This window comes from Corvus hawaiiensis, chromosome 3 (assembly GCF_020740725.1).
Source record: "Corvus hawaiiensis isolate bCorHaw1 chromosome 3, bCorHaw1.pri.cur, whole genome shotgun sequence".
NCBI classification, from domain to species: Eukaryota; Metazoa; Chordata; class Aves; order Passeriformes; family Corvidae; genus Corvus; species Corvus hawaiiensis.
This window is the reverse complement of record NC_063215.1, coordinates 108,822,575-108,837,322: the sequence shown is the minus strand read 5'-3', so window position 1 is coordinate 108,837,322 and position 14,748 is coordinate 108,822,575. Positions and strand designations below refer to the sequence as shown.

At 49.3% G+C, this 14,748-nt stretch overlaps 1 protein-coding gene across 1 annotated transcript; it reads right to left on the bottom strand.

Annotated features, from left to right (window-relative positions):
• Positions 1–6,835: 6,835 nt before the first annotated feature.
• LOC125323284 (TOG array regulator of axonemal microtubules protein 2-like) lies at positions 6,836–9,854 on the bottom strand. The gene is made up of 2 exons (XM_048298135.1): positions 9,816–9,854; positions 6,836–7,216 (listed from the first exon to the last, which is right to left on the bottom strand). Exons 1-2 carry the CDS (start codon positions 9,826–9,828, stop codon positions 6,981–6,983), a joined length of 249 nt encoding a protein of 82 aa, XP_048154092.1. The 5' UTR covers positions 9,829–9,854; the 3' UTR covers positions 6,836–6,980.
• Between the last annotated feature and the right edge of the window lie 4,894 nt (positions 9,855–14,748).

The following is a 14,748-nucleotide window of genomic DNA, read 5'->3' as shown; positions in this document are numbered from 1 at the left end:
AATGAAACCTCCTGCATGATGGAGGCCTCAGCCCTGGATGCTGGAGAGCCGCTGTGTTTGATAGAGAAGGGCAGAGACGGAGCTTGCTCTTGACAGAGATTCTTATCTGCCCTAATTCGTGCTGATTTTAGTAAACATCTTCTTCCCGGTTCCTAAAAGAACTCCCGGGTTCTAACACCCGTAAGCATTTAGATCAATATTTTCTTCTCTTTGTGGCAATATTTTAGAGGACATGAAAAGAAAAGCTTAGGATTGCAGGAGTGTTAGCAAAACGTGAATTGTGTTCTTGAAACTGGATTATTTGCTTTCCCCAAGGATTTTCATTCTAAACTGTGTGAGATTGGGCCACTTTCAGGACAGTCTGACTAAAGGCTGAATTTTCTAATGGAAGTGGAACAATGTAGGTCATTCTGAAACACTCTCCAACAGAGCCGTTAAAACTCAGAGGATGAATCACTCTTTACATGGCTTCACAGAGGATAAAAACACGCAGCAGCAAAGTAGCAAAAAACCAATGTCTTAAATCAGGATTTTTTGCCCAGCAAAATGGTCAGCTTAATAATAAAAAAGAGTTAGATATGGGCTTTGAGGAAGGAGGGCTATTCTGGATTGGAAGGCAAGGCCTTGGAAGGTAAGAGCATCTGAGAAGTTGACAGGGAAACTACTGACTCCAGGGTAACCTCCTTGGGACCAGTGCAGTCAGTCCCAAGTGCAAAGTGGAGACACAAAATATAACAGAGGCCGCAATGCCAACATAAAGCATCGGAAGCTACGTATTTAATGGGACAGACCACCTGGAAACTTCTAAAGAGCTGCACAGGGAAACATGCTCCCACCAGCAGCCACTTGAGGCAGACCAGGGAGACACCCTGACCCACTTGCACAGAGCCAGCACAGGAACAGCCTGGCCTCTGGGCTGCCCTGGGACAGCAGGGAGCCCAGAGGCCTGTGCTTTCCAGGAATGGCTCAGCTGCACACGCACCCTCCTGCTCCTCTCCCGGCCCCACAGCTGAGCAGCCCTACAGCTCCACGGGGCACTGGGAGCAGCACAGCTCAGTGCAGGGGGCACATGCAGGGCAGAACTGTTCCCTGGCAATGTGCCCAGGCTCTCTAGGCTGGCACAAGAGCCTTCCTCCCGCCAGAGAGCGGCCCAGCTCCCGCCTTACCTCTTTGTGAGGCTGAGCCATGCTCAGCCTTCACCTTGTGCTCCCTGGCAGTGACCCCGGGGGCAGCGCTGCTCAGCTGCCCCTGCCGGGGCTCCTGGGCCAAGGCCCCCTGAGCAGGCTGCGAGCGGAGACCTGCACTGCCAAGGCCGGGCTTCCGCACATCCGTCTCCAAGCCAAAAAGTTCAGCCAGTTCCCTTGGGAACAGAGGCATCCCAGGTCCTATCACACACCATGAATTTTTTCCCTTCTTCCTCTGGGTTTTTGTTGTAGACTCAGAAGAAGCTGTAGATCAGGTACAAGGGAAGAAGTGAGTTAGTTGAACTCCCACCTTTACAATCACCACAACTAATGGGTGAGGCACTCGAGGGGTTATTTAAATATTGAGAAGATCACTTTGTTTTTATTTTTCATGAAACTAGCATCACTATAATTGCTCTGAACTGTATGGAGCTGGCAGGACAGGAGAGAGAGGTTCCACTACTTTGCTTCTGTGCTGCTCATGGCTCATCCACTACTTGGGGATCCCTTTCCTTCCAAACAGTTGGCAACCCACAGGGGTCTCTAGAATTTGACAATTCCACCTAGGAAGTAATTGCTTTCCAAAGCCAGTTTTCAAGGCCTTTGTTTCTGTAACTCCCCCTCAGTTCTCGGTTGGGTTTTGTTGGTGGTTTTTATTTCTCTTTACAACAAAGGCAGTGCTGGGACACAAACAATGGCACCACGTGTTAGAAGCAAAAGAAGATTTGCAATCAAATTTAGATGTCCCCACTATTCAAGCAGCCCATATCTGTAGGGAACACATTGTTCATGCAAACGTCCCAGCTTTCTCTGCTTTGTTGCTCCAGGAGTTTATTCCCTGCTTTCCTTCCTGCAGAGACACCCAAACCCAACATAAACATGACCTGCCTCAAAACATTTCTGATCTTCGCTAATCCTGACAATTCAAAATTTTCTTAATGGAAACGGCATGGTGCAGGTTAATCTGAAATGCTCTCCAACGGAGCTTTTGAAACTCAGAGAACTAATCATTCTGTACAGGCCTCCACCAATGATAAATCGTTTTTCTGCATCAGCAAAATTGTTTCTTCAAATCTCATCTCTCCTATCATTCCATGCCCAGAGATGGCAAAGGAACAACAACCCTGGCATTGAGGCTTTGAACTTGAAAGCAGGGACTGACACACATGCACCAGACACCTCATTTGGTCTGGCACAACTCTTCTTGTCAGGGATCAGGCAAGGCAGGGAGGGGGGACAAGGCAGAAGGCATCTCCTCCCCCAGCCTCAGCCTGCAATACTGACACGGGCAGAGAGAGTCGGGGAAGAGATTTGCCATCGTGAACCTGCCATAGGTGGCTTTAGGCTTGTGCTGTCAGAGGATGACAAACTCTGATCCTGCATAGGCTGCATCCATTTGGAAGTCTCCTTCCCCTTAACTGGAACATTCACAAGGCCTTTCTGTCTAAGGAGGTTTCCCTATTTCTCCCCGTGCAAAACCAGGCAATGTCCATGAATCTCCTTCGGATCTCAAAGGGTTCAGCACAGAAACTGCCCCAAGGGAAGGTGTCCTCCTTCAAAGGCAGGAGGAAGGAGTGGGAACATTTCTCCTTTCATGCTAAATGTCCTTTTTTCTCTACTAATTATGACCTTAGAAAGGGTGCAGGGAGATGAAAGGCATGTGCAGGATGGAGAGGAATGTTTTCTTTTCCTGTGGCGCATTTCCCGAGCCCCAAGGTACCAGTGCAGCTCCTGGAGTAATTTTCACTGCATCACCGGAGCACACTCCCAGTGACCAGGCTCTGGGAGAGTGCACTGAGCCCATCAAGGAATTGAAAGGAATTTGAAGACATTTAAACCAGGATGGTTTTCAACCAAACTGTCACAATGCCACCCCTGGGTCAGCATTCCAATGGTCAGTTTAGGACAGACATGCCCTGTACCTACCTGCATGTTCAGAGTTCTTCTCTTTGCTTCTGCTGCTGGATCTTGGCCTTGAGAAAAGGGAGGACAAAAGAACATATGAGCACATAGAAAGAGAAGGGCATGGAATGTGTGTAGCATCAAAGGAGGCAAACCTTCTTAGCATGGTCCCCCTGATGAAGGAGGAAATGCAACACATAAACCCAACACGATGCAAAGCTGAGGAACTGTCCTTAAGCTTTCAGTTGCTGGAGTCCCACAGAGCTTGCCAAGCTCCGGCTGAAACACAGCAGTCATTCTTCAACTTGCATCAGACTTGCCCAGTTCTCTCCTTTTGGAGCCAAGTGGCTCCTACAGCCTCTGTGAAGCAGCAAGAGCTGCTGAGCTGAGACACAAGTCTGTATGGAGGGCAGCTACTTTTGTTCTCCTGCCCAAGCTTGACTTTGCCTGCTCATGCCTTACACTGGTGACAGTCTCGGGCTACATGGGGTCATAGCACTGCTCTCTCCTGAGAATGACAGTACACCTCCTTGCTCTTTCAAGGACAAAAAGGCCTTTTCCAACTCAGCTGCTAGGTAAGGATATTCCGATTGCACTTTAAAAGCCCTACGGACGCTTTTCAATTGGAATGATACTTCTGGGACTCCCGCTTTATCCTTGTCACTAGGATAAGCTTGACAGCTACATTTTCTCACACATATATCCAAGCCAATATCTTTGCATCAGGTAAAGTCCTATAACTCTTCTCTAGCACCTTGCCCTCTTTGATCTTAAGCCCAGATCGAAATACTAGACATGGATCAGATGATACATATGTACCCCAAGTTTTATCTGGGCTCTGGTTTCACGGTGGAGGCCCAGGCACAGAGAAGTCACGCCTGACATTTACAGGAGCAGCACCTGAATTTGCAGACACCTCCTCAGTAGCCAATATTTGCCCTGACATATCCTCATGGCTGCAGAAGTTGACAGTCAAGGATCACAGTATTCAAAGGTCTGCAGTATCCAGATCCATGCAATACAGTTCCCAAATGACAGCACAAACACCACAGAGGGAATCAGTAGCCAAGTCCAGCAGAGGACCTGTTCTGAGGTGCTCTTAAGCCCTGCCTCCTAATCCCCACAACCACCTCTGCTCTTAGGGCATATGGTGTTGGCTTTGCCATTGTGCTGGATCACCACAGATGGGCAAAATGGGGAATACACTGAGGTTTGCCCAAATACAAGGGAGAGATGACTGTGGAAAATAACCTCACGAGACGGGAAGTGCGAGGGGAACAGCACACTGGAGCAGCAGACACCTTGGCTTACCTCATCTCCTGGGACTCCTGGAAATCCAGCTGCGGAGAGCTTGGGACAGACGCTGCCGCACTGCTCACAGGGGGACTCACTGCCTTGCGTATTGGGGGGATCAAAGGTGGTCCCAATGACCCCTTCTTCATATCCCCACCACTGGAACACAGCAAGGAAGCCTGCAAAGAATAGAACACAGTACTCCTCAGATCAAGCATCCAGCCTTTCCCCCATTCATGCCTGAAGACATTTAGCCATGCTCTTAGCTGGGACCTGGCAGAGATGTCAAACTGATGGAGCAGCTTGGTCTAGGACAGGGAATGGAAAGGGAAGTGGTGAGGGAGAGACCATGTCCCACATTTGCCACCGCTATCCCTGTGCTCACTTGTCTGGAAATCTACATTCCCAGATGGCATCCACATGTTTGGCACCAAGATGTTCTGCGGTGCCACTGCCTCCACTGGCCTTTTGGATCGTATGGGAATGGCCTTGGATCCCTATTCTCTCCCTGTCTCTAAAGCACCTAACAGCCAGTACTGATCTCCAGCCAAGTCCCCACAAAGCCATTCTGCAGGATGTCCAAACCTGCTTTTCTCAAGCCCCTCATTTCTGCTGCTGCTTCCCTTCCCTCGTACAGTTCCCCAGCAGCCTTTGAGCCCCGATGCTGCTGAGCTCTGGGCATGCTCGGTGCTCTCCAGCTCCCACACATCCATCATCTCAGGCTCACTGGCATTTAGGAAGTTCTGCTGAGCTCCCTGCCCTGCTGCTCTCTGGAAGGCCTCTGCCTGCCCAAGTTGCTCCAGGGCCCCTATGCCATGTCCAGCAAGCGGGGTGGAGGCAGCGGGGGCAGATGCACACCCTTCCTTAGCATCCCATTGTCCCTGGCACAGCTAAAGAGCCAAATCAGGCCGTGTTCAAACTTCAGTGGAAGGATCAGTTCCTCTCAGGGATACGCTGGGCCCTTTCTCAGCAAGGCTTGGATCAAGTACACAAGCCTTGGGTTGGACATTCTGTTTACCAAAGCTGTTGTTCATCTGCCTCCTCCTGCACCCCACGGCAAACCCAAAAGAACTGCAGGTCCTGGCCCTGCTGCAAAGGCAATCGTGGGGGTGGGCTCTGGGCTGCTCTCCCCATGGCCACCTGCCATCCCTGCCCTCTGGACAAAGCCATGCCAGAATGCACAAAGCTGCCCAGAAGCTGATGAAGTCTAGAAATAGCATCAGAGACAACTGGGCACAAGGGCATGGCTGTACAACTCAAAAGCTGACACAACCTGGAACTGACTTTGCAGGACTGCCGGTTCCAGCAAACACCTTTCTCCGTCCAAACCGGACACAGCTGACAGAGAACAGCACCAAGACACAGAGATGGTTCACACATACCCGTAGTTTACTAAATGTAGAAGGATTGGTTCACAAGATTGGCCAACTTCAGCTGCTCTGACTGCCTGTTGGTGTTTTCTCAGCCATAAGACAGAGCAGGAGCCACAAGAGAGCCAGAAACCATTCAAAGACCTCCCCTGCTATTGATACCCGCTGAGGACATGAAGCCTGCACTACACACCCACTGCAAAGACAGCCTGAAGTGCAGTGTCCTGCTGAGCTCTCCCTTTGCTCAGCTGCTTCCCTGGCCTCACACCACAGCAAAAGGTCTCCGAGCTCTGCCTACAGCACATAAACTGAAAATACCCCAGACAGGACTTAGGTTGGTGTCCTTACCATATGTCCTTTTCTCTCTGAACTCAGCTCCTGCTTTTTTCTTCTGTCATCATCATTGCCGGTGACATTTTTCCCATTCTCCTGCTCTCTGCTACATATTTTGTGTTAGAAGAAGGAGAGCTCTTCTGGATGGGAGGCAATGGCTTGGAGGGAAGGAGCATAGAGGGAGATGCCACGGTAAACTTCTTGGCAAGAGTGTAGCCAGTCAGTCCTGCAAAATGGAAACACAAAATATAACAGAGGCCACGATGACAACATAAAGCATCTGAAGCTACAGTATTTCATTGGAGAGATTCCCTGGAAACTTCTAAAGAGCTGCACAGGGAAACATGCTCCTGCCAGCAGCCACTTGAGGCAGGCCAGGGAGACACCCTGACCCACTTGCACAGAGCCAGCACAGGAACAGCCTGGCCTCTGGGCTGCCCTGGGACAGCAGGGAGCCCAGAGGCCTGTGCTTTCCAGGAATGGCTCAGCTGCACACGCACCCTCCTGCTCCTCTCCCGGCCCCACAGCTGAGCAGCCCTACAGCTCCACGGGGCACTGGGAGCAGCACAGCTCAGTGCAGGGGGCACATGCAGGGCAGAACTGTTCCCTGGCAATGTGCCCAGGCTCTCTAGGCTGGCACAAGAGCCTTCCTCCCGCCAGAGAGCGGCCCAGCTCCCGCCTTACCTCTTTGTGAGGCTGAGCCATGCTCAGCCTTCACCTTGTCCTCACTTGGAAGTTGCTTCAGGCACCCCATGCCACGACTAGGAAGGGGGGTGGAGAGAGCGGGGGCAGGTGCACACCCTTCCTTTGCATTCTGTCCTTTTTGGCACAGCTAAGAAGTCACGTCCGGAGGTGTCCAACTCAGCACTTTGTCATCTCTCTGCAGGTCATCGAGCCTTCACCAGCCCAAAATGTCGGAGAGGTTTTCCCGCACATGTGGAGGCTGGCTGGCAGCATGCTTCCTCAGCTTGGCGCCCATCACCTTGTAGAGGGCGCAGGCAAGCTTGGTGACCACAGTGCGGACATTGGCACTTCGGACAGGCAGCGCCTTGTTCCCCAGGAAGGACCAGAGCACGGGCAGGGCGTAGCGCTGGACGACTTCGGGGCTCCTGGGATAAACCCATGCCACAAGCGCTGCCGGAAGAGAGACACAAACTTCTTAACCACCAGCCTTAATGCAAACAAGGATCTACCTCTAGTTGTGATTTTGGGAGTCTCTCTGGCTAAGATCAGTGAAATAACAGTGAGAGCCCCATGATCCAGAAATGGGCAAAGCAGCTGAACATCCCCAAAACAGAACCACCAAGCCCTCAGGACTAATTTCTCCAGATCCGAGCCTTGTACCTGTGGCAGACTTCACACCTTTACTAAATCATTCCACAATCTGTTTCCAGCATGATGAATGACCAAAATGTCAAATTGCTGTTTATTTCCATTTAGAAGTTGTCTAAACCCACTGCTGAAGGTTTGAAAGGCACTTTAGAGAGGTAATTGAGAGATTTCTAATAAAAAGGATGACTCCGTTTTTGTGACCTGGCATAATTAGCAGTGGATTTAGCCCCAGCTAAAGCAAGGCTATAAATAAAGCAAGGCTATACACTGTCTTCTCTAGTATATATTGAGGTTATCATTTTCCCATCCCTTGGCTATTGCTGACATAGCAAGCTCCTCTGAGCAATCAATTTTCAGCTGCATTTGGAGCATTTTGGGCAGCGCTGACATAGGAAGACCCTGACTGCACACCCTGAAATGCTCAGTCCAATGGCACTTCCACAGCACAGGCAGGGAGCCTCAGCACTCTGCTTCTGCCCCTCTGCCCCCAAAGGCTGCCTTGCACAAAATCCGTGCCTCTAACATGTGTGCTGAGTTTGGACCAAACGGTGACCCCCAGGCACTGCAGGCTTCCGCCTCAAAACTTTCCAAGAGCAAAGCAAGAATTCTGTGAGGACAAAACAAACCGATCCCCTGAAACAGCATTTGCCACCGTTTTCCCTAAAGGATCAGAGCTGTCCCTGAGCTTCCAAGAAAGGAGCCAGCTTGGGAATTTTTCGCCTCTCCCTTTCCTGGAGGCGGCTTCTGAGATGCCCCAGTGAGAGCTCAGCCCCGAGGCCGAGTGCCGCCCCCATCTCAGATGCTGCACACCTCTGCAGCAGCCAGGGAAAACCTGCCCAATACACCTTCCATGGGTATTGGGCAGGAGGGACAAGCTCAGCACCTCCTGATTTGGAGGAGCCACTCTAGTGTCTATTCACTGGCATTCCCTGTAAATTCTGCCTCGGAAGACCTCTTGCCTTAGAAGGGGAGGCCATACCTGAGAGATGCTCCGTGACATCCAGCAGAGCTTGGCCCTTCAGTTCACTCCTGCGGTGGCTGAACTCTTTCATCAGGGATACTTTATCTACAAGGGAAACACACATTTCTGCTCTCTCTTCTGAGGTCATAAGAGAAAGAACACTGGGGTGGGAAAGGGCAGGGGCAACTACATTTTGCAAAAGAAAGGAAATTCCTGCTGATTTTTGAATCCTTTTCTTCTTTCCTTCCAGCCTACTTGGGAGGATTTTAAATTCCAAAAGAAAAGCTCTCCTTTCACATTTTAAATCCAAAGTTGTCTGCTGTACCAGGAGCTGATGTGAAATGTTAAACATTTCACATCAGGGACCTCAAGAGTTCAATCACACGTAAGCAGTGAAAAGGTTTTGCATCCCAGAGCTTTGCAGAAGTGATCTTCTCTCTCCCCTATGGAAAAGGGTGAGAAGGCTCCAAAATTCACACCTCTGTTCCCACCTGAAGGATAAGCTGTTTTTAAATTGTCAGGTTACCTGTGTGGATCTAGGGACAAGACTCCAAGTTACTCATACAAGAGCTATTACTGCTCAGTGCCTCAGTAGCCTGTGGGTTTCTGTAACATCTGTGAAATCAGATCTTGGCAGAGAGACTGGAAAATGAACTGATTTCCCAATACTTGACCGGCGTATGTATTTTGGTTTTCCTTGTGCCTATCTGTTGCGGTTTTGGGGGTCTGAATTTTCTGTTGCCTGCATTGGCCTGCAAGCCTCCAGTCCTACCACTCTAATAAGCCAAGGCAAGCTTTTCCTGGAGACAGAACATGTGTGGGATGAAGTTTGGTCCCTCACAGGGTCACAGGGCTGGCAGTGACAAAGCAGGCAATCTGCTTCATTGGGAACCACTACAGAGCTACATTCCAGTGTGGGTTTCAGTAGCAGGGTATTATTAAGAGCTCCTTTCCTGCATGAGATACAAAAAGGAGGTCCCAAATGATCTTCATGCAAGCATGCAGTAAAGAACTGATCCTGCTGTCCTAATGAAGCTAATGCCTATAATGTGGAGCCTTCCAGGAGGCTGCTCTGCAGAGGTTCTGATGCACCGGTGTCCCTTCATGCCAACAGCAAAGCTATTCATTTGGGAAGTCAAATGGGGCCCAGGCAAACTCCAAAAATCCCTTTGGCCCTGAATTCCAGCAAAGCTGTAGTCCAGCACTTCCTCTTCAGACAAGCAGCACAGAGCCAAGGGCTCCTGGGACTTTTGGGAAATGCCAATGCACATTCAAGCCTGGTGGGGGACTGGTGCGTAAGGACTGCACCTGCACAGCTTCTGGTGGATGTCAGCTGGAGGTTTCCACAGACAACAACAGCTGTCAAGGCCCTCAGCGTTCTCTTGACTCGCAGAGGCAGAGACACACTTGAGGAGAGTCCATGCCAGGGCTCAGCCTTACCTAAGTGAGCCATGGATTCTTCCAGCGCTTTCACAGCTGCGGCATAAACCACGGGGTCCTTTGAGTTTAGGTTGTTTGTTATTCCTTCAACCAAACAGATGATCACCGGGTTTAAGCCATCTTTCAGGATGCCTATGATTTCAGCCAGCACGTCCAGCGCCTTCTGCTTCACTTTCTTGTGCGTATCACCAAGTCTCGGGACAAAATAATCAAAAATCTGTGAAGAGAACAAACAACATGAAAGCTGGATTAAAATGTCCTTGTTTGAAGAAGGGATACAGAAGTGAGCACTCAGCAATGTAAAAGATGAAAGTGATCCTTCCTGTCAGGTCAGCACTTGCTTGCACAATTTCCCTGTTTTCCTGTGGGCCACTCTCTGGAATGGTTGCGCAACCTCATGCTGGTTGAAAGATTTTCATATATTTTGAAGAGCTTTGGGTGGGGACAGGATAGTTCCTATGGTGTTTCCCTCCACATTTCAGTCATTAAATTCATCCCATTTATTGATGCAAAACAGTATCTTTGCTTTCGAAGTATGCAACCAGATATTTACAATGCCCCTTTTTCTACACAATTGCCTCAAGTTCTGAGGGCAGTTACGATTTTGCCAAAACTATGGCTGGAGGAGATCCAGGTTTTGTTCCGTCTGTCTCAGAACCTGTGTCTGGAGAAGTGCAGGGCTCTGATCAACTCTTCCAGGATCCAGACCAATTGTCTACCTAGCAGGTAGACTTCTGAAATTTAATGTGCTGTACCGCTCTCATTAGAGCAGGTTCAGTCCCTTGACAGCCACATTATCAGGCACCATTTTCTGGACAAAGGGAAAAAGCAGCTGCTGGGAGGAGAAGGAAGAGATCTGTCCCTAGCCATTTCCCTCCTTTTCCAAAGAGAAAAAAAGACCCCCCCCAAGAAGGGTGAGCACCGTCTTTACCAAGAGGACTAGGGATGCCGATGGAAACGAGTAGCCAGAGTTGTGCCTGTGCAAGACAAGTCGGAGTTTACAGAAGTATCCTTTAAAAAAACTTGGTTTAAACCAGCCCAGCCTGATACTTCTCTTCCCCATCCAAACCCATTTTTTTGTCTAGAGAATAATTGCCACGCTTTCAGTGGCTGGATTCCCTTCACTTAACCCAAGTGGGAGTAGGAGACAGCAGAAGTTACACCAGCAGAAAACTCTGTCCTCATCTGATGAACAGCATCAATAGGCACCTGCCAGACAAATACATCTGGACTGAAAGAACTTGTCCTGAAGCGTGGACCTGAATTAAATATTTCAGGGTAAGAGGCACCAGCCTGTCCCACACAGCCAGGATGTAGTGCCAAGACACACTGAATTAACTTGCCTGCTACAGGCTTGGGAAAGGAGCTAAAGGAAAGGAACAATGAAGACACCCTACATACTTGGACAGTGTTAGTGGAGACGAGCTGGGGGCTGCTTTTGCACAGGTCTAGGAGGAGTGCCACTCCTTCCATCCGTGTCTTAAACTCCTTGGCTTCCAGGAGATTGTACAGCTTCTGGAGCGGCTCCGTTTCTTCCACAGCCGGAGGTAATGTGACCTGGGCTTTTGGGCGGCGTAGGCGGCGTCCATCAGAGGTAGACTTCACCCTGGAGAATAAAACCAAATGCGGACCTGTTGGTGATCATACCTTCAGTTAATTGTGAGCAGAACATCTTGGGGAGGTTTCCTAATGATGTGATTTCAAGCTAGAAAATCCTGATCTGAAAACAACGGGAGACTTCATGACAATCTGTCATGGGTTAGCAAGCATAGTCCCGGAAGTGATGTTCTTGCAAAGGAGTGCTTACAGCTTCTTCTCTGACCTGACAGAACCTATCAGCTGGCCACTTTGAATATGGACAATTCTTTAAGCCACTTAAAGTTGTGACCGCCTCTGTGATCCACACTTAAGAACAGGAAACCCCGAGGCAGACTCTCTCTGTCTTGTTTCCGGTGCTGGGACAGGTGGCTGCGGGCCCCGTGTGGGGGCCAGCGGGCCCGGCCCAGGCCCTGCTCAGGCCAGGCCGGGTCGGGCCACAGCCATCCTGGAGCCGACGGGCCCTGTTCCACCCGTGGAACCCCCCCCACAGCAGGGCTGTGGGCAGCCGGAGCGGCTCGGCTCCCCCTCTCCAGAGCTGCCAAGATTCAGCTAAAGCTGCAGGGCTGTCTGGCAGAGGTCATGTGACCAACAGCGATAAGCCACATTCCAGCTGCAAGGCCTAGGTGAGATTAACCCTTTTAGTGCTATGAAGAGCTGAAAACCGGAGGGAAGTGAAAGAGGAGATGCTTAAAGCTGAAATTCTGTTGTGAAGCTATGATAGATCAGAGTACCTGCTGTAATTTCATGAAGGCATGGGGGGTGGAGCATTCAACTTGTACTTGTGAGCAAAAGCACCTGCGCTGAGATAAGCAGATGCTGACGCAGCTGTAATTTCATGAGAAGTTTGAACAGGGAGAGATGGAAGTGATGAGGACTTTTGCTCCAAATGGAAAAGGAGAAAACCTCAGGTCCTAGAGATGCCCCCAGAGATAGTTCTGAAGAGGAAGATGAGGAAGACCCTTTGCTTCCAGGGAAGGAGAAGGGCCTCTATTCTTAGAAATGAAATGCTCCCAGAGATGGGTGAAGAGAACTTTTGTTTCTGAACGGCTCAACCTTAAAATTTCACCCCAGCAATTCAAGAGTGGACCCTCGAAAGCAGTTGTGGGAAAAGCTGCAAGACGGGGGGAAGGGACTCACATGCGAGCAGAGAACCAACCCGGGCGGCTGGCTCCTTGTGATAATGTTTTCATAGCATGGGCAAGAGAGGCTCCTCTTCCTAAATGGACTGAACAAGGTTATTATGGAAGTGGTAACAGACTGAACATCTCAAGGGCTGTCTTTTTACATTATCACTGCGAGAAGGGAGAAAGGCGGGGGGAGGAGAAGTGTTCTGAAGGCGTGGTATGACTTTTTTTTTCTTCTTTTAGGTCTGTTAATAAACTTCTTTCTATTCTTTCAAGTTTGGTGCCTGCTTTGCATTTCTCCTAATTCTTATCTCACAGAAGGTAAACAGTAATGAGTATTTTGGACCAAACCACTACACTAAATTGGTTTTTCTGCCTGGTTACAAACCAAACCTGCTACACAATCATTACGGGAGACAATCTGCAAGCAACATTCTCACCAGTGCTTACTCAGGAAAACCAAGGATGAGATGCATCTCACTTATCTCCAGACAGCTTCCCAGGTACACATGTCGCACTGCTTTGTGAGGAAAGAGAGACGCTACTTCCAAGTTTAAATGCCTCATCATGAGGGAGGTGTGTGTCTTATAATAAGGAAACTCATCCCTCTGGAGAAGTGTCTCTACAGCAGGCATGACAATCTGGAAAAGCAGCTCAGATGCATCTGAACAGATGGATAGGGGCATATCTGAAGGATCCAGAAAATCCGTAACAGGGATAAAAACAGAAGCCAGACATCCCAGCACTACGCTCACATGATTGCTTCCCTAGAGACTAGATCCACAGCTTAACAAACCCACTGGGAACAACTCTCTTGGATCAGCCTGTCTCTTCCATGGGCATGGGAAGATCCTGACTATGCTACTGAGGCATGTGGTCACTCTCCTGCCAGCGCTGAGCATGAGAGAGCTAAATAAATCCCCTCTGTTATCAGAGGACAACAGGTACAAGTAGCTCTCCCACTGGTAAGAAGAGACAGCAAGGACCAAATTCCTGTCTCAAATGCTGATTGCAGCCCAGGGGGAAATAAACCAAACATGCTGTCCATCAAGCAAACAGTATGAAGGACAGGAATGTCAAGACAAAATGTCCACATTGAGACACCTGTTGACCAAAGTTGCTCAGGAACTGGCTTGCTACTTACTACTCATCTTGGTACTGTCTGAGGGTAAGAAAACCATGACTCAGGAAGGCCAAACCACGTGCATGGGAAGTGCTATTTTGGGGAACGGCATCTTGCTTCTAGACTGGGACTTCTCATCAAAACACCCATCTGAAGAAGACTGCTCTCAGAGGAAAAAAACCCTGCTTGAATTTACTTGTCCCAAGTGAGGCAGCGGAGACATGGCCCTCTCACAGCCTCCACAGCACTGTCCTTGCCACTGCACTGGATCTTCTGAGCTGCAACCAATGGGTGTCTTTTTGTCGCCCATTTTTTGTGGAAACCCTTCCAGAGAAGTTGTGTTCAGCGTAATGCAGAAGGAGACATTTTTTATGATAGAGCATTTGTAGGGAAAGGAAACAATCTCTGGCACAGGTCATCTCCACCAGAAAGATTTTCCTGAGGAAGAGACATGTAAAGCTTGCCACGTGCTTTGTCACATCTAACTAAAGTGCTCAGTACCGTTTACTAGAAGGCAATGTGGCCTGGGGCTTCTTCGAGCCATCGCTCCTCTTCTTCACAGGCTTCTCGACAGATGGCTGTTCACCCTTCTGCGTTTCCATCCCCTACAAAGGCATAAAGAAACCCCATGGATCTTTAGAATGTAAAATAGGAAATTACCTGTTTAAAACACAACTTATAACCAGGATCACTGCTACCAAGGCTTGGGCAAACCTTTCCGAACTTACAGAAGGAAACAGGCCAGAGGTTCAGTGATGCCAACTCTTTGTTTTCAATAGCCCAAGGCAGGTTATGGCTGCTACCATACTGAGCAGCAGTCTAAAATCCCCAATTCATTCCTCTTGAGCATAAATGGGAATAATGCAAACTGGTAGGGAACTAATGCTCTTAAAGGAAGCTGCAGAAAAATTTGGACTCTTTGGAGGTTGGCCCATTGTGTTGGAAGTTGATTTGGTTCCACACTCACTCTCCCTGTTGCTGCACAAAGGCACACTCCCTTCTATAACGTAGGTAAAAAGAACAAAAATACCCCAGGCAAACAAATGATTTTCCACTGGATGCTGCTGAATTCACCAAGCTTCTTCCA